Genomic DNA, 23,074 nt, shown 5'->3' with positions numbered 1-23,074 from the left:
CCATGATGCAAGTTGTGCACCGACTACCGGTCCTTGACGTCGTAGGCTAGGCGGGAGCGGTCCCGTAAGCGCCTCGAGCTCCGGCAGTCGGCCCGCACGGCTCGAGGTCCCGGTCCAGAAGGCGGTCGAGGGACTGTTCGCGTAGCCACAGTCATCACAGCTCGGTGAGTCGATACCACTCGTCGGGCTCCAAGTCCTCAGTTAAGTCGAGGCACAGGAAGTCAAAGAAGCCACATTGCTCTTCTGACTCCCCCGACGCTCGTGCGACGCTGCCGGGGGTTCGGGCGACACCGCCCACGCGACTCCGCCGGAGCCACAAGCGCCTTGTCCAGCTCCACACCCGCCGGTCCCTGGGCTGCACGCAACGCCGGAGGATATCAGCGCCTTCCTCAAGGCCATGAGGTTGCTCTTCCCTCCGTCTGAACCCGCCAAGGCGCATTCGGGCCCCGCGGGTCCGTCTGGGAACCCAAGCCGGCCGGCGGCTCCGGCCCTGGCGCCGTTGGGTGCTTCAGCGCCGTCGACGACTCCAGTTCAGACGCTGCAGGGTTCCTCAGGATCCAGGCCTGGATCCGTGACAATGCCGGTCGACCTTACGACCCTTCCGCTTGCGCCGTCATCAAGGGTGTCGTCCCCGATCCCCCACCCCGGTCCGGATCTGGCGTTGGACCGGTGCCGCCCGGTGCCGTCTTCGACGCCGATTGGTGAGCCCTTCACCGACGACCCGGCTCCATAATTTATTCCTGACTTTCAGGAGATGGATGTCGAGGGGGATTGGGAGGGGTCTGAGGACCCTCTGGCACTGCAGTGCCAGTTGAGCCAGGACTGGGCAGACGAACTGGGGGAGGCCAGTGATCTGGACACTTTGCCCGACACTGGATTTGTCTCCCCTCCTACTGTGGCTACGGAGGAGGGGGCTGCTTACAGCGTGGTGTTGACTAGGGCAGCCAAGGTCTTGGCTCTTGAGCTCCCAGTCGCGGCCGTGAGGACTAACCTCCTCACTGAGGTGCTCAAACTGCAGGCAAGCTCCTCGGAGCCTCTCCTGCCGTTCAAGGAAGCCTTCATTGACGTTCTGTTGGGCACCTGGTCCAAGCCCTCTATAGGCCTCCTTGTAGATCGGAACGTGGCTCGACGCAACTGCCATGCTCCGGGCGACCCCAGTTTCCTGTCTGTTCACCCCACCCCGGAGAGACTGGTGATCCAGGCCTCAAACTCCCAGACCACATTCCCGACCGCCCCTCCGGATCGCGAATCCAAAAGGTACGATCTGTTAGAGAAGAAACTGTTCTCCTCACTGAGTTTGGGGTTGCGGTCTGTCAACACCGCCTGCCTTTTGGGCCTTTACTCCCACTCTCTGTGAGATACGGTTGCGGAAGTGCTGCTGCAGTGCCCGGCGGAGGTCCAGGCAAAGCTTACCCAAGCCCTAGCAGAGGGACTGGATGCAGCACTCTATTCCATTCGGTGTGGACTGGATACCAAGGTCTCGCTAGGCGGTTCGCCACCACGCCTGGCTGAGGTCCACCAATTTTTCGGGGGATGTCCAAGCCTCCCTTATGGACATGCCCTTTGATGGCCGTCGCCTCTTTGGCGACAAAACGGACTCCAAGGCTACGGCCAAGTCCTTGGGCCTCGGCCAATGCCAGCAAACTTACGTCTTTCGTCCCTTTCGTGGCCAAGGAAGGGGCGCCCCCTCACGTCCAGCTAGCCACAGGCCGCAGAACCAACTTCAACGCAGTCGCTTAAGTGGTAATCGCTGTGGCGGTGCCGGGGGACACCGGCAAGGCCAGTCCACACCGCCCCCGCAGCATCTGCCTCAAAATCCTCAGAGTTTTCAGGCCCATTCGACGCCATTGGGGGGCAGGGTTCGCCATCACCTCCTCCACTGGCGCTCCATCACGTCGGACAGGTGGGTGCAGCAAATCCTCCGAAGGGGCTACTCCCTCCCTTTCGGGCGACTCCTCTAGCCATGCCACCGCAGTACCACCGCATGTCGGGGGATCACTTGCAACTTCTGCAGGAGGAAGTTACGGCCCTCTTGGCCAAGGGGGCCGTCAAGCGCGTTCCTGGGCCAGAAGTAGGACGTGGTTGCTATTCCCACTACTTTCTGGTATCCAAGAAGGGCACAGGAGGCCTACGCCCTATCTTGGACCTACGGAGTGTCAAGGGATTCCTCCGGAAAGAGACGTTCAAGATGCTGACTTTGGCTCAGGTCCTAGCTGCCCTGGGCCTAGAAGACTGGATGGTGGCGTTAGACTTGCAAGACGCGTATTTCCACATCCCCGTCCTGCCGGCCCACCGGCGTTACCTGCAGTTCACGGTAGGCCACAAGCACTTTCAGTTCACCGTGCTCCCCTTCGGCCTTACCAGCGCCCCACGTGTGTTCACGAAAGTGATGGCAGTGGTCGCAGCTCATCTGCGCAGATTAGGGGTTTCAGTCTTCCCCTATCTCGACGATTGGTTGTTGAAGGCAGGCTGGCCCTAGACGGTCGTCTCCCACCTCCAGACTACGGCCGACCTCCTGCACTCGCTGGGGTTCTCCATCAATGTGCCAAAGTCACACCTGTGCCCCTCTCAGAAGCTCCTTTTCATCGCAGCAGTTCTGGACTAGCGCAGTTTGGGGTTTATCCCCCCGAACAGCGGGTTCGGGATATTCAGGCTCTGATTTCGGTCTTTCAGCCTTTATCCTGAGTCTCGGTCAGGTTGACGCTGCGGCTCCTGGGGCTGATGGCCTTCTGCATCCTTCTGGTGCATTACTCCCGGTGGCGGATGCGGGCTCTGCAGTGGGACCTGAAGTTTCAGTGGGCACAGCATCAGGACAACCTGTCGGACCACGTCCAGATCTCGGAGGGCACTGCAAAACAGTTGCAGTGGTGGCTCACAAACCGCGATTGGGTCAGCGGCAGATTTCTCTTCCTACCCCAACCGGAGCACGTAGTGGGGACGGATGTGTCCCTCCTGGGATGGGGGGCCACATGGGAGAGAGGGAGATCAGAGGACTTTGGTCTCCGGTGGAGTCCCAGGTCCACATCAACATTTTGGCGATCAGGCTTGCACTGAAGGCATTCCTACCCTCTGTCCGGGGAAGTATAGTGCAGGTGTTCACGGACACCACCTCCATGTGGTACTGCAACAAACAGGGCGGGGTGGGGTCATGGACCCTTTGTCAGGAGGCTCTGCGCCTCTGGCAATGGCTCGAACACCAGGGCGTTTCCCTGGTGGTTCAACACCTGGCAGGTTCCCTGAACGCCAGGGCGGATAAACTCAGCCGCCGGTGTATGATGGATCACGAATGGCGTCTGAACTCGGACGTGGCGCAAGGCCTCTTTCAGCAGTGGGGAGAGCCCTGGTTAGATCTATTCGCCACCTAAGAGAACGTGCAATATCATCAATTCTATGCGTTGGAATTTCCAAGGCGGCACTCGCTCGGAGATGCTTTTTGTCGCGAGTGGCGCTGCGGTCTGTTGTACGCCTTTCCTGCTATACCACTTCTACCCGGAGTGCTGAAGATCAGGCGCGACCGGGCCCAAGTCATCCTTGTGGCTCCGGACTGGGCACGAAGATACTGGTATCCCGAGCTACTCAGCCTGTCAGTCGATCCCCCGATTTGTCTGCCTCCTCAGGAGGACCTTCTTTCGCAGAAGCAGGGGACAGGTCCTCCACCCGAACCTGTCCAGCCTCCACCTCCATGCATGGAGATTGAGCGGCGGCAGTTGAGGCCATTTGTCTTACATCCTGAAGTCTGTGATGTGATTCTGGCAGCCAGGTGTCCCTCCACAAAATCGGTATACGCCTGCAGGTGGAACAAATTTGTGTCATGGTGCACAGCAAAGGCTGTGGATCGGCTCTCTACCCCCCCTTTCTGAGGTTCTCTTCTTCCTCCTTTCTCTTGCCCAGCAGGGCTCTATTCTTGGCACTCTTAAGGGCTACCTCTCTGCCATTTCAGCCTTCTTGAGGCTTCCTGATCAGCCTTCTCTTTTCAAGTCCCCTATTGTAAATAGATTCTTGAAAAGCATCACACACATGTTTCCTCCTGTTCCTTTCGTGATGCCTCAGTGGGACTTGAACCTTGTTCTAACCTATCTGATGTGCGCTCCTTTTTTGCCACTTCACAACTGTCCTTTCCGTCTTCTTACCCTGAAGACTGCTTTCCTGGTTGCCATCACCTCTGCCAGGAGTGTGAGTGAGCTCCAGGCTCTCTTCTAAGCCTCCTTTCCTTTCTGTCCATCTGGACAAAGTTGTTTTAAAAACTCGTCCTTTTTTCCTGCCCAAGGTGGTTACAGCCTTTCACATTGGGCAGTCTTATCACCTTTCCCACCTTCTTTCCGCCTCCGCATCCTTCGAAGGAGGAAGAGAGGCTCCACCGTCTGGACCCAAAACGTGCGCTCTCCTTCTACCTCGATCGCACACTCCAGTTCTGGGTGGACGACCAGCTCTTTCTTGGTTACATGGGCGCGAAGTAGGGATGGGCTGTGCACAAAGGAACCATCTCTTGGTGGGTCTTGTTGTGCATCAAGGTCTGTTACTCCTTGGCTAGAAAGGAGCCTCTTGTCGGGCTGAGGGCCCATTCCACTCGGGCCACAGCGGATACTACTGCCCTTGGTCAGGGAGTCCCCTTGCAGGACATCTGTCAGGCAGCTACGTGGGCATCGCTGCACACGTTTGCTAGACACTACTGCCTGGACAGCCCAGTCCGGAGAGATGGCTTTTTCCGCCGTTCCGTTCTCCACAAAATTTCTGGTGTGATCTTGGTTCGCAGACCCACCACCGGGGTTGGTACTGCTGGGGTATCTATTCTAAGGTAAGGAATCTAACACTAACCTGTATCTTTCAGATGCACAAGTTACTTACCTTCGGTAACAATATATCTGTAAGAAACAGTAGTTAGTGTTAGATTCCTTACCGCCCCACCCATCCTCCCCGTTCTGCAAACCAATACCTAGGGTTAAGGTATTTTCCCTTAGAGGGCCCTAGTTTTTATGGCAACAGTGTCGGTCTCTGGCATGGCTCTGCGTTCCTGGCACGGAAAGCTATGTACAAGAACTGACATCAGCGGGCGGAGCCCCAGGCGACGCCTACCGACGGGCAGGGTTACTGCTACGCAAAACTTTCCGGATCCAGTCTGACGCCTGGGGATATTCTAAGGTAAGGAATCTAACACTAACTACTGTTTCTTACAGATATATCGTTACCGAAGGTAAGTAACTTGTGCGTCTGGTGTTGGTCTCTGGCGATCATAGGAGCTTACGGCTGCAGTACATAGGAAACTTGACTGCTCGTGCTATTCCCGGGAGTCGGACTGGTGGACTCGAGGGTCAGACGAGTACCATTCACGTCAACAACCAGTGACTGGGCCTCACTTGATCTGTTTATTATGACCAAGAACAAGGGCCCACTGGTTCTAAAGCAAAGCACCATTGACTAATATACCCAGCCCAGTGGCCCGTAGCGCAGACGGCTCCTGGGACTCCACAGGGTGCTATCCCAGAAGACGCTGCCCTGCTGGCTGCCATCACTCAATCACAAGACTCACTGAATACCAAATTTGGGGTGGTCTGCTCCGAATGGCGTTGTTACAACCTCTGAAATGCAGTGGAGAGGATCACGGAGACACAGCGTCTTTGGGTGGAGGATTCCGTTGTATCCTTGCAGGCCACCGTAATCATACTTCGCTCTGTGACCAGGGAACTGGTGGCGCGCTTGGAGGGCGCTGAAGGTAGAGCGTGCCACAATATTTTAAGTTTTGTCATATTTCCAGAGCGTTGCGAGGAGATGTCAATGGGACACTTCCTGGGCAAGTGGCACCTGAGGGTGCCCTTTCCCTGTGCTTTGTGGTTGAGATGGCCCTCAAAGAATTGGTTTATAGCCCCCACCCCCAGTGCCCGGCCACTCATGGTGATCGCAACACTCTTAAACTATATGGACAGAGACACTATCCTAAGACATGCTCCCTCGCAGGAAAAGCTGATGTACCAATCAAATGCCAGTATGATAATTAAATGCCATTATGATATTTCCAAACTACACAAGGTGTGTACAACATCAGTCATTCCAAGCAGTGAAGCAACAACTCTGTAAGTTAAATATAAAATATATGCCCGGCCAAACTTAAATTGATGTATCAGCCCCAAGCACAGTTCTTCTATTCTGCAGAGGAAGTATTTCAATGGACGGGTGAGCGGGTTCATATCAAGCCACATACACCACCAGGAAAGAGGTGGGGACATCGGAGAGGGCTCTCCATCTTCCCAAAAATCAGTGGCACGATCTCCCAAGTGATACAAGGTGGTGCCTTATTGTTAGTAACATTATGGATTTACATTATATATGGCACCAGAGTGGGCATCTGAGGCGGTACTCAAGAATCTATGCCCTCCACTAGTTAGGCAATGTTGGGGAAGGGGATCCTTTGGGGTAGACCAGGGCGGGTCCTTCGTTAAAGTCCGCAGCTTACATACCCTGTGATAGATACTTAAGGGTTTTGGATTGTGGAGTGGGGGAGTAACTTATGGGAGGTTGCTGCAGCAAAGTCTGTATCAAGATGATAATTGTTTGCACCTGCTGCCTTTATGGTAATGTTTCAATGTTTTATCTTGGACTACCTGCAAATACCCACTGAGAAATTGCTCAACTGTATGTATGAAGCCATTGTTTTTTCAATTACTCTACTGAAAAGTTTAATAAAGAAAACTTTTAAATACATGTTTGAATGTTTTTCTTATTCATTGTAACTGGCACCAATTAGATGTTCGCTCCACCCCTAGGCAACAGTGTAGTTATGGTAACAAGATACAATCATGTCTACATAGTCTGGGAGGGGTACAGTAGGCTTACTTTGTCTGGTGACATGGGATATCAATGGCCTACTAGACGGGGTGAAGCGGGGTGGTCCTGAAACAGCCTAAGAGAATGGGGGCAAATGTCTTGTTTATACAGGAAACCCACCTCATGAGTAACAAGGTCCAATGCCTTGCCCATTGGGGATATACACAAATGTATCACTCAGGATTCATACAGGGGTTCAGGGGAATGGGGATCCTGATCAACCGCACCATCTCTTTCAAACTTACCAAGACATGGGCGGACATACATGGCAGATACGTAGTGGTAACTGGGACGCCATATGGGAAACCTATCACTTTGTTTAATGTATATTCTCCTCCCACACTTGGGCCCTCCTTTGTTGAACTGCTGATGAGGCTTTGTGGGGAGTGGCCGGATGGATTTGTGGTGCTGGGGGGACAATGAAATGAAGTAATCAATCCCTTAACATGGCAGCTGCAGAGTCCAGAATATCGCAAATACATGGAAAATAGTATATATCGATATTTCGTGCTAAACGCGGGTCCAGTACAATCTCCCCAGATCCTATGGGAGACCATGAAACCCGCCGTTTGGGGAGCAGAAATTAGTTACTCCACAGGGGAGCATAAGCACAGAGCGTAGGATATAGTCAATCTGGAGTCAGAGATCCTGGAGCTAGTAGGTCTGTGTCACCAGCCAGGAGGCAGCCACGCATGCTGACAACTCTGCTTGGCGCAGCAGCGATACCAACAGGCCTTGATCTGTGGGGCACAGCTAGCCTAGGCTTCACAGAGTCTGATATACCATTGGAGGGACAAATCGAGTCAACTGCCCATTAGATTGTGCCAGGGGGCCCCTAAAGCTCCCCATTCCCTCTGCTGGGTGGTGACGCAGGTTCTCCACGTACAGATCCTGATATCATCGCTAATGTTTTTGCGTCCCTCCTGAAGGGGGTTTATGCCGAGCAGGAGGTACTGAAGGAGGCACAAATGGAGAAATTTGTGTGGGCATTACCACTCTGATCCTTGTCCCCGGCATCTGCTAGATTCTACGCTTACCGGGGAGGAACTCTTCTCAGCATTGTCAGATATGAACTCTGGCAAGGCGCCTGGCCCTAATGGCTTCCCCAGTGAATTATTTAAACTATACATGCTCAAACTTCAAACCCACCTCCTCAAAGCCATACTGTCCGTGGTGGAGGCAGGAGCCACACCACTGGATTGGCGCCATGCTGAGATTGTGGTCCTCCCAAAGCCGGGGCATCCGAAGGACGATCCTGCATTGTATTGTCCGATCTCCCTCTTACGGCTGGAGGTTAAAATTCTGCTCAAGACTGTGGCAAATAGACTGATCACTTATATCCCTGATTTGGTCCACCACGATCAGACTGGGTTCATAGCCTGCAGCGCTACATTTCAAAATTGATGACGAGCATGCAATGCATTGGTAATGGCAGATAGGCTTAGAAAACCAGTAATGCTTCTTCTACCTGACATAGATAAGTTCTTTGACTCTGTTAATTAGATGTACTTGTTTCTTCTCTTACAGCAGCTCAATTTTTGGCCACTGTTCATCTCCATCATCCACCTATTATATACGGCATTGACAGTGTCAGTATGGATGGGGGGAGCTGGGTCGTGCATTTTCCCCATACGGCAGGGGACAAGACACAGTTGTCCTCTGTCACCCTCTTGTGTTTGATATTCCCTTGGAGCTTCAGGCAGTAGGGGTGAGGATTGATGTGCAGATTCGGAGATTTGAGTTCGGGGAGGGGGAGACAGTCGGATGAAATTGCCTTGTACGCAGATGCCATTATTTTCAATCACAAGGCCCGATGTGACAGGACCTAGACTGTTGCAGATAATGCAGATATTTGGGGAGACTTTGGGCCTCTATGTAACTCCTCCAAATCTACACTCTACATGGCTTGGTCAGGCCCACCTAGCCTTGGCTGGGCGGCGGATGTACAACTGGCCACAGACTGTGTCCGGGACCCTGAGGGTTTATGTTTACCCCGTGGCATAGGGTTTCAATGTAGAGCCACTTGTTCGTTTGAAAGAGGACATAAACACTTAGACTGGCCTTCCACTGTCCCAGACAAAATGGTCTTGTTGCCCAGGTTCCTTTATCAGCTTCAAAATTTCTTATTTTACATTCCACAGGCGTGGTTTCAAAAACTGAAATCTATTCTCGATATGTTCTTTGGGATAGGGGGACTCCATGAATGGCCCTAGGCAAATGCTTCAAGTCCACTTACTGTGGGGGCATTGCGGCAGCAGATGCAGAGTCTTATTACCGGGCAGCCTACCTCCAAATAATAATTGAGTGGTGGTTGGATACATAAGGGAGCCCTGCTAATGCTCTTGATAAGAGGCTGATGGGTGCGATTCTGCTTTGGACATACATATATTAGGGAAGATTGGGCGTCACTCTCCCCCCAGCAATGAAAGTTGTCCTTGACTTGCGGTGATTGACCCTTCGACAAATTAAATGGTGGGGCAGGTTAACGCATCAGACGTCACTGTGGTATGGACATGTGCTCCCCCTGGTGTCGGCATTGGAGGGATTCCAGAAATGGGACCTCATCGGGATCTCAAGATTGGAAGACGTCATGCAGGGCAGAACACTGAAGTCCTATCAGATGCTCCAGACCAAGTTTCAGCTGCATTGCTCAATTTCCTAAGTTCCTTCAGCTCCTACATGCTGAGTCCCTATATTAAGACCTTATCAGACCTCACTGGAATTTAACACCCTAGAAAGTAAATTGCTTATGGGAGATTTGGGTGACCATAAAATCACCAAGATTTACCAGAGCCGGCTATCTAACCAGCCAGACACCTTTCGGGCTCTGCGCACAGCGTGGGAGGCTGATGTAGGCGAATTGGACAATAAGGACTGGACCGGAGAACTGGGTTCTCCCCGAGGAACAGCTATTGCAGCGAGACTCCGGCTTTTTCAATGTTAATACCTCGATAGGGTCTATCTGAAACATTACCTGCTGTGGCGTATGGGGGAGATGGCCACCCAGTCTGCCTCCGCTGGGGATCTGAGGAGAGTACATTTCTTCATACTGTGTGGAACTGTCCCCTACTAGAGTGATTCTCTCAGGGGGTCCGCACATGACTGGGCCGAGTCCTGTCCTGGCAGATCCCATTTAACCCCGGGATAGATATACGGTTTCTCTCCTGGTACGCAACATTGCAAAAGAGTGGAAATCAGTAGCCCCTCCGTCCCTGTCGGTCTGGAAAAAGGCTATGGACCACTTTATGGGAATGGAGATTGCAGTATACAAAGCTAGGGGATGCACCCAAAAATTACCCAAGATATGGAAGAACTGGGCAGACCATAGGGGAATTGTACAAGAGCCAGTTCGTCAAGGTCACCAGCTTCTGGACGATGACATTCGGAAAGTTCACATGTTAATTGGATTATAGTTTTTTTGTACTTGATCACTGCCTTGCTGGACCCTATGGGCCTTGTTGGATTTCATATATATCGCTCAATAAAATGTGTTAAAGAAACATAACCTTGACTTGCACCGAACCAAGCCCTCTAAGTGATATCCAAAGTAGTTAGGCAAAGGACAAAATTGTCACAACCCTCCTGGTGGTAACCAATAACAGATTGGATACCAGAATCTGCAAGCCCCCTTTGCCCTCCCTGCTGGGGATGGAGCGGCTCCCAAAAAGAAAGATGGACACGCTTCCACACATATAGGTTCCACACACCAGCTTTCCTGTATATAGATTACATCAGAATCTGAGGTAAGACGGCACCAATCTGGGGAATTGAGTTTACTACGGAGACAGCACATGTTCCAGGTAGTAAAACACCAATTCTCCCTGATACCCCAGCAGTTGGATGCCACTAGTAAGGCAGAATGGATAGTGGTTTTCAGGCTAATTAATGATGGGCAATGGTTGGAGGGAGGGACCACACATTGGTCAAACCCCCAAGATTAGTTTAGTGGACCTACAATTTGGTTGTCAGCTTTGTCCACCCATTCATCCTCATGATCGATAGGAACAAAGTCATCAATAGCACAGAGTCAACCGATCTCATGAAGGGTGTATAAGCATTGGTACTTGGGATAGCAGATGGATATTGAGCGTATGGTCAAGCAGTGGGAGTCTCCAAATCATGTCGTAGATGTTGGTAAAAATAGCCCAAAGGAAAACGCTTTAAGCAGTCTGAATGAGCGACGCCGATTTTGCCAGGATCTCCGCCGTGAACTTTGGTTGTTAAAAATTGATAATAATACAGTACCCCTTGAACACCTTTTTCATGGGGCCAATCCAACCAGTCCTTCATGTAATCCGGATTTGGTCTGCTTTTGCAATAGGGAAAATAAACTTTGAATGGAGCCAGTGTAATACTTTGTTTTTTAGCTGTACAGGGGATTTGGTTGTGCCAGGCATCAAAGGCAGTATGTTAGTCATAACTGCAATGTAAGGGCTTCAGGTCGGGGGTAAGTCTATAATCGTCATATCGGGCATCCCCTCATTGCTGTTTTTACCTCCCTTTCCTGGTGCCACCAACTCTGGTCTTGAATGATTGAACAGCAGCATCAGCTGATTTCTGCAGCTCGTTTTCCGGGAAGGTAAATTGTGTCTGTAGCTGGTCGGCCTGTATCGCATCACCCTCTGTGTTACATAGTCTGAGGTCGGGGTGCGTTGGGCGTTGTTGAAGTTGCTTATCCTGGCTACTACAAACAGCATGGTCTTTTACGCCACTCTTGGGCAGATGATGGCTATTTATTGATGATACATAGCCCGGGTGTGTGGTCCATGTTTGAGGTGGATTAGTGCCAGATCCTGCAGGGTACAAACTCCTATGATGCTTCAGGGAGTCCTCAATCGCCCTAAGCCGTTTGGTAATTGGAGTTAATAGTTTGTCCAATGGACCTTTTATTCCACCAAAAGTATTTCTTGTGGTGATCCCCAGCTAACCACTTTGTCACATTGGCATATAGCGCCATTTTCTTTTTTGTTTGGTACATGGCGTTTCTTCCATTTGCCCCGGGGGGGAGGGCATTTTTGTGTGGATACACGGACAGCAAGCTGTTATCCTTTCTGTAGACAGCAATCAGAAATTGTTGCTGTAGGGGCACTATGTGCAGGGCTTATGGGGCAAACCCTGTTTGTGTGTCCAACATCATCTCGTAATAGGTAACATCCCAATCTGTAGGTAATGCCTCAGGTGCTTTTTCAGATATTAACCCAGTTGTCTGTGAAATAGTAGCAGTAAAAACTGCCTTTCTGCATGTTCTAGTTTCTTCTTTAGTGTCCCCACTGACTTCTTAATATATCCATCTAATGTTGTGGAATTTGTTCTGGCCTTAATAGTTGCGGATTCCTAAGGCTTTACCATTATGAGTTAAGCCAAAGACGCAGTTATAAGAAGAGTATTTATAAACAGGACCTTGGGGAGTTACAGTACCGTAGAACCAAGTATGGTGCATCCAGCGCGTTGAAGGTCCAGCTCCGCCTAGCTGCCGTGGGGTGTGGGGGACGTAGTTCCACCCCAGACACCAGCAATGTCAGCACAGGTTGCTGGCAGGGAAACCCTGGAAAGCGCCTTGTGACCCCTGGGATAGAGAGGCCAGCATAACCCCAGACTTCACCAATTAACCCCCAGTGACTGAACGCCTATGTTATGACTAGGGTGACCAACTGGCAATGGTGCAAATTCAGGACGGTGAGTGTAAAAATTCAAGAGAAAGGGTCTAAATTCAGGATTGGAGGTCAAAATTCAGGACAAAAGGGTAAGTTTTACAGGCGCATCAGAAGAGGTCGAGCAATAGTATATAAGTAAGTGAATAGACAAGCACTTAAGTACCAGTAAAAAGAAGTTTATATTGGGTTGAGACAATTGTGTACTTCTTGGTTCTTCAGTATGTGCACACGTTTGCGCAAATGTGAAGACCTTTTTGTGGTAACAAAACCACTATCTAAATGCTGCTGAGGCGGACCTTTCCAGCTTACCAGGGAAAGCCCAATGCCCGGTCCGTCCAGTCCGGCCTTGCTACCACCCTCCAATGGTGACCCTCCTCTTCACATAGACCCTCTCTCATGTGTATTTAATTTCTTTTTATAGTGCTGCTCATTCCAAGTAAGTAGGACAGGGTGTCGGAATGCGTTACATCACACACTTATTATATAGATACAATGACTCCTATAAATGTGAAAGTAAATCTATAGGAAATGTACTTAAGATAATGGGGTTTACAAGGTGTAATCATTCTTTCATCCATCATTCAGTCTTTCCCCATTCATTCTGTCCTTCCATCTGTGTGCCCATCCATATAAATATGCAACCATTTGCAAGTCTATCCATCCATCCATCGTTCCACTCATCCATCCACCCTTTCACTCATCCATCCCTCCATCCCTCCATTCACCCTTTCACCTTATCCATCCTTACGCTCATCCATCCACTCTTCCATCCATTCACTCATCTATCCAGCCATCTACTCGTTCACCCATCCTTTCACTTACTCATTCATCCACCCAGTCACTCATCCTTCCACCCATTCATCATTTCAGTCATCCATCCATCCTCCGTTTTTCTCTCGATCCCCCTTTCATTTAACCATCCATCCTTCCATCCATCCTTCCATCCACCCTTCCATCTACTCATCCATGCATTCATGAATCCATCCTGTGACCCGATCACTTTCATCCTTTCTCTCATATATCCACCCTTTCACTCATCCATCCACCCTTTCACTCCCTTACTCATCCATTCATCCTCTCATCATCCACCCTTCTGTCCACCCACTCTCCCTTTCACTCTCATCCAGCCTTAAATCCACTCTTTCACTCATCCATCCATCCTTTCACCTATCAATTCATCAACCCATCCATCAGTTCACTCAACCATCCACCCATTCACTCACCTGTCATCCACCCTTTCACTCAGCCATACATTATTTTACCCGTCCATCTACCCTTCCACCCATACATCCATCTATTTACCTTTTCTCTCACCCATCCTTCCACTCACTCATCCGTCCATCCTTTCTCTCATTATCCATCCATTCACCCTTTCATTCATTCACCCTTTCACTAATCCATCCATCCCCTCACTTACACTCCTTTTCACATTAATTATGAGTTGAACCTTTAACTGCTGAGTTGCAGACAGAAGAGTGTTGTGTTTTTATTCTACTAGTTTATTGGCACGCGCACTGTCACTATGCACTGGTCTCGTTACCGGCCTCACGCTGGCCCTGGTTGCGAGCCCTCGCCCATGGTTCTTTGACGTCCTTTGGTTCCATCATAGAACCTTGGGTGAGGGTGGCGGTTGGTGGGCAGTTGGAGGTGGACTGCTGTTTGGAATAGACGCCTTTCAGTGTCAGGGCATACACTTCAATAAAGACTGCATAACTTACCTCTACATTATCCTGTGGTCTTTACAAAGAGGCCCATCAAGGACTTCACCCCAGCTGTAGTTCGTAAAGCAAGGGGTGGGGCAGGGGAGGGCTCACTATGCTCCTTTACATAGGCAGCAGTCCGAAAATGTGGAAGTCATGAGTCATGCTTGATGCATAGTGCCACTGTGCCATAGTGTTGTTTCCAGGGCTTTAAGTGAGGTGAAAAAACTGGGGGATCTCTCCAAAGGGGGTTTTCGATGTAATTAAGGGCATGGCTTAAAACACTTAAAAATCTGTGCTTCGCATAGTGTGCCGCCCGACTGGTAATTTGATGCTTCTGTCATTGCATCCAGATATATAACACAAAAAGTAGTCTTACATCTACAAGCAAGTACTATTGGCTTTGTCAATGGTTGCTAGTTGCATAAAAAAAAGCAGCAACCGTGGATTTGTTGAATATAACATTGAAAATGCGTCAGTTTTAAAATGATGAGACAGTAAAAGATCCATAACCCTTTTTTTTGTTTTAACTTCTTTCACCAGCTTCCTTTCATGATCTGGATTCTCACCTAGCAGCATGGGCGTTTTTGTTCATTTCTTCCACCTGACTGAATGTCCTGCCCTACACTGTGGCAGGAGGAGACCCACCACATGCAGTAAGAGCACAGGCTGGCCCATTGTCATTCTGTATATGGCAATCCGATGGCATACATAATGACAATGGGCAGGGTGGGCTGCTCTTGTGCTCAAAGCAGTGCGAGGTGGCCCTATCAGTGAGCTGGGGCTTCTGCCAGGGGAACAGTGATGTTCCTTAATGCCCAAAATTACGGACAAAAGGCGTCCGTAAAAGGGATCAATGGATATGAGATCCAAATTACGAATGGTCCGTGAAATTTATGGTCACCCTAGTTATCACCCACCGCGTGGGTTAAGGTGTGCCAGGGAAGCCATTAATCACAAGGGATCAACAGACTCAAACACTGCCACTGCACATCCGCGTCTGCCATCACACAACAGGGCCTTCACCGTACCGCACAACCGGCCGTAGCCAGGGTCAGATTGGTAACACAGGCACTCGGGAAATGGCCGAAGGGCCGGTAGCCAAGTTCTAGCTGTGGGCTGCTTTTTTGGGCAGGCTAGGGGCTGTCTGTGCTGTTAGGATGCTGCCATCTAGAGGAGGTATCACTCCCTTTCTCTCGCTAGGCCGGCCCAGTAGTGTGTGCTGATTGAGCGGGGGCAAGAGGCCTGAGTAGAAGTGGTCTCACTTGTATTCATGTGTGGCTCAGCAGTGTGAACTAATCTGTGCATTTTCTTTTATCTAAGTGAAGTTAATAAAACATGCACACCTCACCCTTTATTTTCATAAAACTTTGCTGAGCAGTGTTTTTTTTTGGAAAGGCCATTTGCAAATGTGGGCAATCCGATAGCATACAGAATGACAATGGGCAGGATGGGGCTACTCTTGTGCTCAGAGGAGTCCGAGGTAGCCCCATCAGAGAGCTGGGACTTCTGGCAGGGGAACATTGATGTTCACCAATGCCCAAAATTACACACAAAAGGGGTCCGTAAAAGGGATTGTCACGGACAATGGACGTGAGAACAAAATTACAGAAGGTCCGTGAAATTTACAACGGTTGGTCTCCCTAGTTATCACCCACCACGTGGATTAAGGTGTGCCAGGGAAGCCATTAATCACAGGGGATCAACAGTCTCGAGCCCTACCACTGCTCACCCGCGTCTGCTGTCACACAACAGGGCCTTCACTGTACCCCACAACCGTCCGTAGCCAGTGTCAAATTGGTAACGCAGGCACTCAGGAAATGGCCGAAGGGCCGGTAGCCAAGTTCTCACTGTGGGCTGCTTTTTTGGGCAGCCTGGGGGCTGTCTGTGCTCTTAGGATGCTGCCAGCGGCCAAGTGGGTGCCTGAATGGCCTTTCTGGGGACAGATGGACAGAGGTATCACTCCCTTTCTCTTGCTGGGCCTGCCCATTAATGTATGGTGATTGAGCGGGGATAGGGGGCCTAAGCAGAAGTGGTCTCACTTGCATTCATGTGTGGCTCAGCAGTGTGAACTAATCTGTGCATTTTTTTTATCTAAGTGAAGTAAATAAAGCATGCCCCCACTCCCTTTCTTCTTAACTAACGAAGCAGTGTTTTGCGGAAAGGCCATATGCAAATGTGTGCCACTTTTTTTTGGGTGTGCCCTGGCCGATTTTTGCCCCCAGTCCAACCCTGGCCGTAGGCGTCAGCAAGGGGAAATCTTAATTGTCAATTTGCCCCAGATCACACGGTTATAGGGGTCACGTATAACAGGCAGCATCATGAGCGAGGAGCGCTGAAATGTGCCGTAGAAGCGCCTTTATGTTCAAAGATTAAACCCGCAGCAAAGAGCATGCCAAACCGAGAAGTCGTTGTCAACATATTGAGAATATTTATAATTGTTTTTTCAAATGTGTAGGTACTTTTTTATTGAGTAACCGCAGTGATATGACTAATCTGGTTTTAGTTCTTTAATTCAGTTCAACCATTGCACTTGTATCAACAAAGTTGTAAATATTATCATGTTACTTATGTAACATTGTGATATTTATCTATTGAAGACTTTAAATAATCAAAATACAGTCATTGTTTCACTGCTACATATTAGTACATGCTCCTCCCTCCTCTTCTCAACACAACTGTGTAGTAATCACAAAAAATAAGCTGGGACTTAAAATATAAAAGCAGAAGGAACTCTATTCTAAATATTGTAATTAGAAGCTCCTACCCCTCACTACACCACTCACATGTGCTTGTCTTTTTTTAAAGTGAGTTTTGAAAATCCGGTGTGCAGCACGACCGCGTGGTACGCATTTAGATTAACTAAAACAGCATCTTTGTCCACCCGGTTTTAGCTAAATTTCACAGGATCTTTTACACTGAAGAAATCAAATTTAAATCTCTCTCGTCCATTGGATGCTGAAGTGATGCAACACTAACGCATTTTTTGCGAATTAGTGTTGGTTTAATTTTACATGTAATAATTAGTCTATACTAAGTTTTTTCGGATGGACCGTTAATATACAACTAGCAGAAGTTTTTTCATTTGTTCAATGTAGAGGATCTACAAGCCTGTGAAATGTAGCTACTTCTCTACTCTGCCTATCGATTACATATTAATATGATCTAACTAGTATTGTTAACTTTGACAGCGAACCTAGAGTTTATTAGATATATATCTGTTAGCAAGGCGGTGGTTCTAGAACATTTTAAATTACTTTACAAGTTTGGAGTGAAATGAAGAAGATTACATTTCACAAATAAGTAGAACATAAAACCAGTGTATAAGCATTGACAGGAAATTATATTATTGGAATATTGCTTCAGAAACTTGAAGATATAGCGTTTATTAACTTGCCTACAAGTAATGAATGAATGTATGTATGAAAGATATCTGAAAACTGTATATCTCTAATATTCAGCTGCAAGGTAGCCACATTATTGCCGCAAAACATGTATTTTGTTCAGCCTAAAAAATGTAATGCAAGATTGAGGATCTTGTTTCACTGAATAAAAATGGATATGTAATTAATAAAAATACTGACATTTAAAAATCTGCCCGTGAGTAAGCACTGGACGTGATCTCCGGAAACTCCCCTTTAAGCTCTGTATAAAGATGATTTTGATAACTGAGAAAGTGGTTCAAGAAAAATCTTTAGCCAATTGATTAACATAGCCTTAAGTGTTTTTAAGTCTACCCCTTATTTTTTGTTTTTTTTACAAACTTTAGATACCCTGTTTAAACTTTTCAAAAATTCTTTGCTACAAGGTTGTATGCCCAGTTATTCCCAAAGAGAATGACATTTCATTGTTGTTACTGTGTGGTTGAAATTGTTCCCCTTGGCTTTATAGCTCCAAAGGATTGAGTAATAGAGAGTGCTATATTCTGAGATTGTTACAGCTCTTACAAGCCATGTTAATAAAAGGTAAAGATATGTACATAAACTTGAATACCATGGTAATGTTTTAATGTGTTCCAGCACCTACATTGAATGACACAAACGTTGTTCTTAATGTTTGTGTCCCATTTAGTGTGAGATAAAGTTGGCTCCAAAGAGGTCTCGTCTAGAGAGCAGGCCTGGTGAGGATGAAGAGGGAGAGGAGGATTCAGACTTTGAAGATGAAACCTCTGCCAAGGCCAGATATTTCAGTTACATAAAGCAAGGCTTGTACTTTGTGACAGAAATGGAGCGCTTCTCACCCCCTCGGAAACGTCCACGAACTATTACAAAAAACTACCGCCTTGTAAGCTTGAGATCCACAACTCCGGAGGAACTTTACCAGAGAAAGGTTAGTTTGTGTTTTAAAAAATGGCTGAAAATAAAGGTATCAAATGTTATGATATGTACTGTGAAACTGTATGCTTAAATTGCCATGTGTTGTTTAAATAGCATACATGTAGGATCAATAGTGTACCAATTTAACTAAGCTTGTAGTTGCACAAATGAAAGTCTTTCCTAATATGGTACAGTAGAAAAAAATGAACTCTAAAGCTTTGCGTTTTCCAGGGAAACTGGTTCCACGTGTTCCCCAGGAAAATACTGCTACACTTGATTTCTGGATTAGTTTTGGCTCTAGAAATGGGTACTAGAGGTACGATTCCCAGTTTCAGCACAAACTGCTAGTATTTTTCCCAATTTTAGTTTTCTGTATTCATTTTGAGCCTTTTTTTAAATTCTGAACACAACATTTATTAATATGACCAATCTGTGTAGCTCATCCATTTAGACGTCCTTATTGTACTCAAAAGTTTATAACATTTCCGCTGGTTGCATAAAAGATACAAACAAAGCCACCACAAAGTATTTTTGTTGGCTTTCTGTTGCATTTTTGAATAAAAGATGTATTTTTAATGAAGCCCCTATTAAATCAAGATATCCACATCCTATGCAGCGATACAGTACGTTGTTTTTATAAAGGTCTTTGCTTGTCTGGTTCTAGATCGATAATGAAGAATATGGTGAAGCATTGTCCTTGGCACAAGCATATGGCCTTGACTCTGATTTGGTATATCAGAGGCAGTGGAGAAAGTCAGCAGTAAACATTGCATCCATTCAGGACTATCTGGTAGGTTTTAATGCAGTATTACCCCTTTATTTATTAAAATGTGTTCTTAACAATGTTAATAACCAAGTCGTAAAATAATTCATTAAAATAACGGAAAAGTGCAGCTACAGCAATACTGCGTCTGAGTGTGACCTTACAGCAAGACAACTGAAAGCTGCAGGAATATCACAAGGGAGTGCAACAACTGGGAGAGTGCTGAGTGGAAAGCAGGAAGATTATTATTAGAAGTCAGTAACATTAGCTCAGTAGTATCTACCAGGTATAAAAAGTGAGTTTGTAACATGTTGTGGGACGCGAGCAACAAAGACGAAACAGTGGTGTCCTTCGGTGGTATGTTCACGAGGTTTGGGGGAATTAACGGATACATACCTGCTGTGATATTGTTTCGGCAGACTTTGGTATTTTATGAGTTTCGTTTTTTCCTGTCACCCACATTATAACACTATTTTCAAGCATTTGTATACTTACATTTGGCTACAACATTACATCAAACATGTGCTAAAAAATCATTTCAGAAGATTTGTGCTCCACACCGACCAAATATGTGTCCTGCCTACATAGTCACAGTTTAGTTTAAAACTACCAAAGCCTCATTAACAATTTTATTCAACAATTATCTACATCCTTCTATTCACTTGGAACTTCTTCTTCGCCTGTTCATGTCGAATTTTTGTTTTTTTTGGGCCCAAATCAACTGGCATAGTTCTTAGGTAAACTGAATTTGTATACCTCCTCAATTTCATTCATGCAGATATGATCTATTTTTTTCCAAATCTTTTTTATTGAAATGTTTGCATCAATATGGTGTATCACCCCCAACTTCTAGACAGACACCGTGATCTAGAGAATCAAGGAATGGCCCTTAAATGGTTAGCGGATTTGCTGTCCCAAAGATCCCAAACAATCATCCTCTGCAATTATAGGTCCAGAACAATGCCACTGACCTATGGAGTTCCCCAGGGTTTCTTTTTGAGCCCCACGCTTTTTAATAATTACATGGCCCCTCTTGCTAAGATAGCCAGAGGTTTTGGATTTGAGATTATCTCATACGCTGATAATATGCAGTTACTTTTCTCTTTTGACTCTAATCTGTCCAAATCTAAAGCCCTGTTCTCCTCCGGGATGAAGGCCATAGACACCTGGATGCTGGATAACCTACTGGATCTTAATCCTACAAAAACTAAAATTATGCTATTCGAATAAGCCCAACTTCTTTGGGCCCCAGAATGGTGGCCAGCTGAACGGGGCCCCAGCCTTTCACCCAGATTGGTAGTAAAAAATCTTGGTGTCCACTTAGATCAATATCTTTCTATGAAAGAACACATCACTGCCACCACAGAGTCCTGCTTCCATATTCTACGCCTGTTGAGAAGAGTTTTCCCTCTGTTACCTTTTTCCTCAAGGAAAACTTTAGTTTAAGCCTTGTTAATCAGCCACCTTGACTATGGCAGCTCACTTCCGGCGTCCATCAGCGAGAATCTACTGTCCAAACTGCAGGTGGTCCAAAACTCCGCGGCACGCTTTGTCTGGAACCTCCCTCTGCGCTTGACCTCAGCCCCTCTTCTACAGTCCCTACATTGGCTTTCGGTGATAAAAATAATCTTTTTTTTAAATGATGTTGCCTAACCCCCACCGTGACTTTCACGGCCAAGGCCCTTCCTTTCTAGCTGCTAAGATTCTGCCCTACACTCCAGTGACAAAGCTTTACTTAAAGTCCCTACATTTATGAAGGCCAGGGCAGGCCACAGATCTAACTCGTCCCTTGCCCCTCATCTTTGGAGTAATCTTCCTGCACAGCTTTGTCTCTGTGAAAACCATTTTCTTTTTAGGAAGGCACTTAAGACTCACCTATTTTCTCACCTATTTAAGTCAACCCTAGCCTGTCCTCTGCCCTTGTCTCATGCCAAGATAACCCTTCGGGGTTGATTCGAGTACATAATAAATTAAGGTAACATAACATACCATATGGCAAAACCTTGCATAAAAAGAGTACCTATGGTCCGACACAGTTCTAGCAGCCCCAGACAGTAGCATTTGACATAATCAATCAGTTTGGATAGTGGGAACTGTGATCATCCGGCCCCTGGGTGCCTCGTTGTTTCCTCTATACTGAGTTTATATGCCTATTAAATTGTAATCTGGCCACGAACCCCTGTGACTTCAGTCGATTCTACACTACTCCTTTCAATGTGCCTAGACTTTATCGACTTTACGTGGGCATCCGTGAGTTGCATATACTGTCTCCTCTGCCCTTATTCCATATTCTGGACTCATTTGTTCCTACACGGCACCACTGGACTATTCCACACTCTAATAATATCTCTCTTTGACACAATTAGTGATACTTTGCAGAATAGTAATGTGTATCTTGCCAAGGTCTGCTCGCCAATATCCCCAGGATTACCAGAGCCTGGGTAAGATCGATAAACTCTTCTGACATCTGTGAAATCCCACTTCTAACTTGCACCTAGAAGGGTCGCAGGCTTGGACCATGTGTTGTGAATCAGTATACCTATCTGCCCTCATCCTCTCAGGCACTTGTCATTATCAGTCTTCGCCATGTGGGTCACCTTATTCATGTTATAATATGCTTGGTGCAGTATCTTAAATTCCACCAGGTGAAACCTGCCCTTAATGGCCACCTTTCGGGGATAGTAGCAAGCTTTGTCCCAACCCCCCTTCTCTATGGTCCCCAAATCTCTCTCCCACTTATCCTTGTTAAAAACTTAGGGGTTCTAATTGATAAAGATCTTAACATGGATGAAAACATAGCTACAACAAAAAGAGCATGCTTCTATGCACTCAGCCTCCTTCGGAAGGTATTCAGCCACCTGGACTTCAGCAACGCTCTACTGATCGCTGCTAAGGAATCAGCATTGCAAGGGCTTCAGGTGGTCCAGAATACTGCAGCACGCCTGGTAACTAGTGCTCCTTACCGGGCCCCTTCACTCCCCCTTCTGTTTTGTAACCCTTAAAGGAACTTAAGCAGCATCCCCATATTTTTATAGAGCAGGTCTGCCCAACAGCGAAAGGGGGAGGCTCTGCCAGTGCTCCACGCCCCTCCTATATTCTTCCAGGATCTGCCCCAAGTTCCGCTGGTGAAATCAAACCAGGTGGAGTGTGATCTAAATGCCCAGATACTCGAATCCCATCTGGGACCAGATCATAGCATCTCCCAACTCATCAGCAGTTGCCATGGGAAGACCAACAATACCACCAATTTATGCAGGGTCATTCGGACTCTGCAGTATTTTCTGAATATATCCAAGATGTTCTTAACTTGGGGTATCAATTGCTGCGGGTCAGTCAGCTAGAGCAGCATATCTCTCGAGTGCCAAAGCAGATCACTGATCTGAGTATCCATCCTCACCCACCATGCCAGTGGCTCCAACACCAGGGCAAATAATAGGCAGGTCAGCGGCCAACCCGGCCTAGTCCTCCTCCCGACTTAAACTCTCGCTACAGTGCACCTTTAATCTGTTCTCTGGCCATGGAACTACTATACCGTAGGTGCACCCATGACAAGAACTCTGTGCCAACCCCCATGTCCAACAGCATTGTGAAGAAATGTGGCCAATCCATGGGGTGGAATGCCTTTTCGGCATCTAAGGACAACATGATTGCAGGCTCTTGTATTTTAGTTAAGCAGCCATATAGTCGTTTGAGGTTATGATGTGTAGACCTTAGTGGCATGAAGCCACATTGATCAGAGGCAAAATGACTTGTTAGAGGCAGTTTGCGAGGACTTCCGCCAAGACGTTGACCTCCATCTTAAGCAAAGGGGTAGGTCTGTGC

The 23,074-nt window shown here is 47.6% G+C and overlaps 1 protein-coding gene across 1 annotated transcript in view; it reads left to right on the top strand.

The window, feature by feature from the left end:
- Positions 1-23,074, top strand: part of LOC147666261 (NBAS subunit of NRZ tethering complex-like) — a 359,627-nt gene that overhangs the window by 188,717 nt on the left and 147,836 nt on the right. Inside the window, exons 9-10 of the mRNA XM_086949183.1 lie at positions 18,245-18,502; positions 19,154-19,279. Coding sequence (XP_086805309.1) covers positions 18,245-18,502; positions 19,154-19,279 — 384 coding nt within the window. The remainder of the gene's footprint in view (positions 1-18,244; positions 18,503-19,153; positions 19,280-23,074) is intronic.

Source organism: Lissotriton vulgaris, unplaced genomic scaffold, assembly GCF_964263255.1.
Source record: "Lissotriton vulgaris unplaced genomic scaffold, aLisVul1.2 SCAFFOLD_2284, whole genome shotgun sequence".
Taxonomy (NCBI): domain Eukaryota; kingdom Metazoa; phylum Chordata; class Amphibia; order Caudata; family Salamandridae; genus Lissotriton; species Lissotriton vulgaris.
Note: the sequence above shows the minus strand (reverse complement) of the source record. Positions and strands in the feature narration are given on the sequence as shown.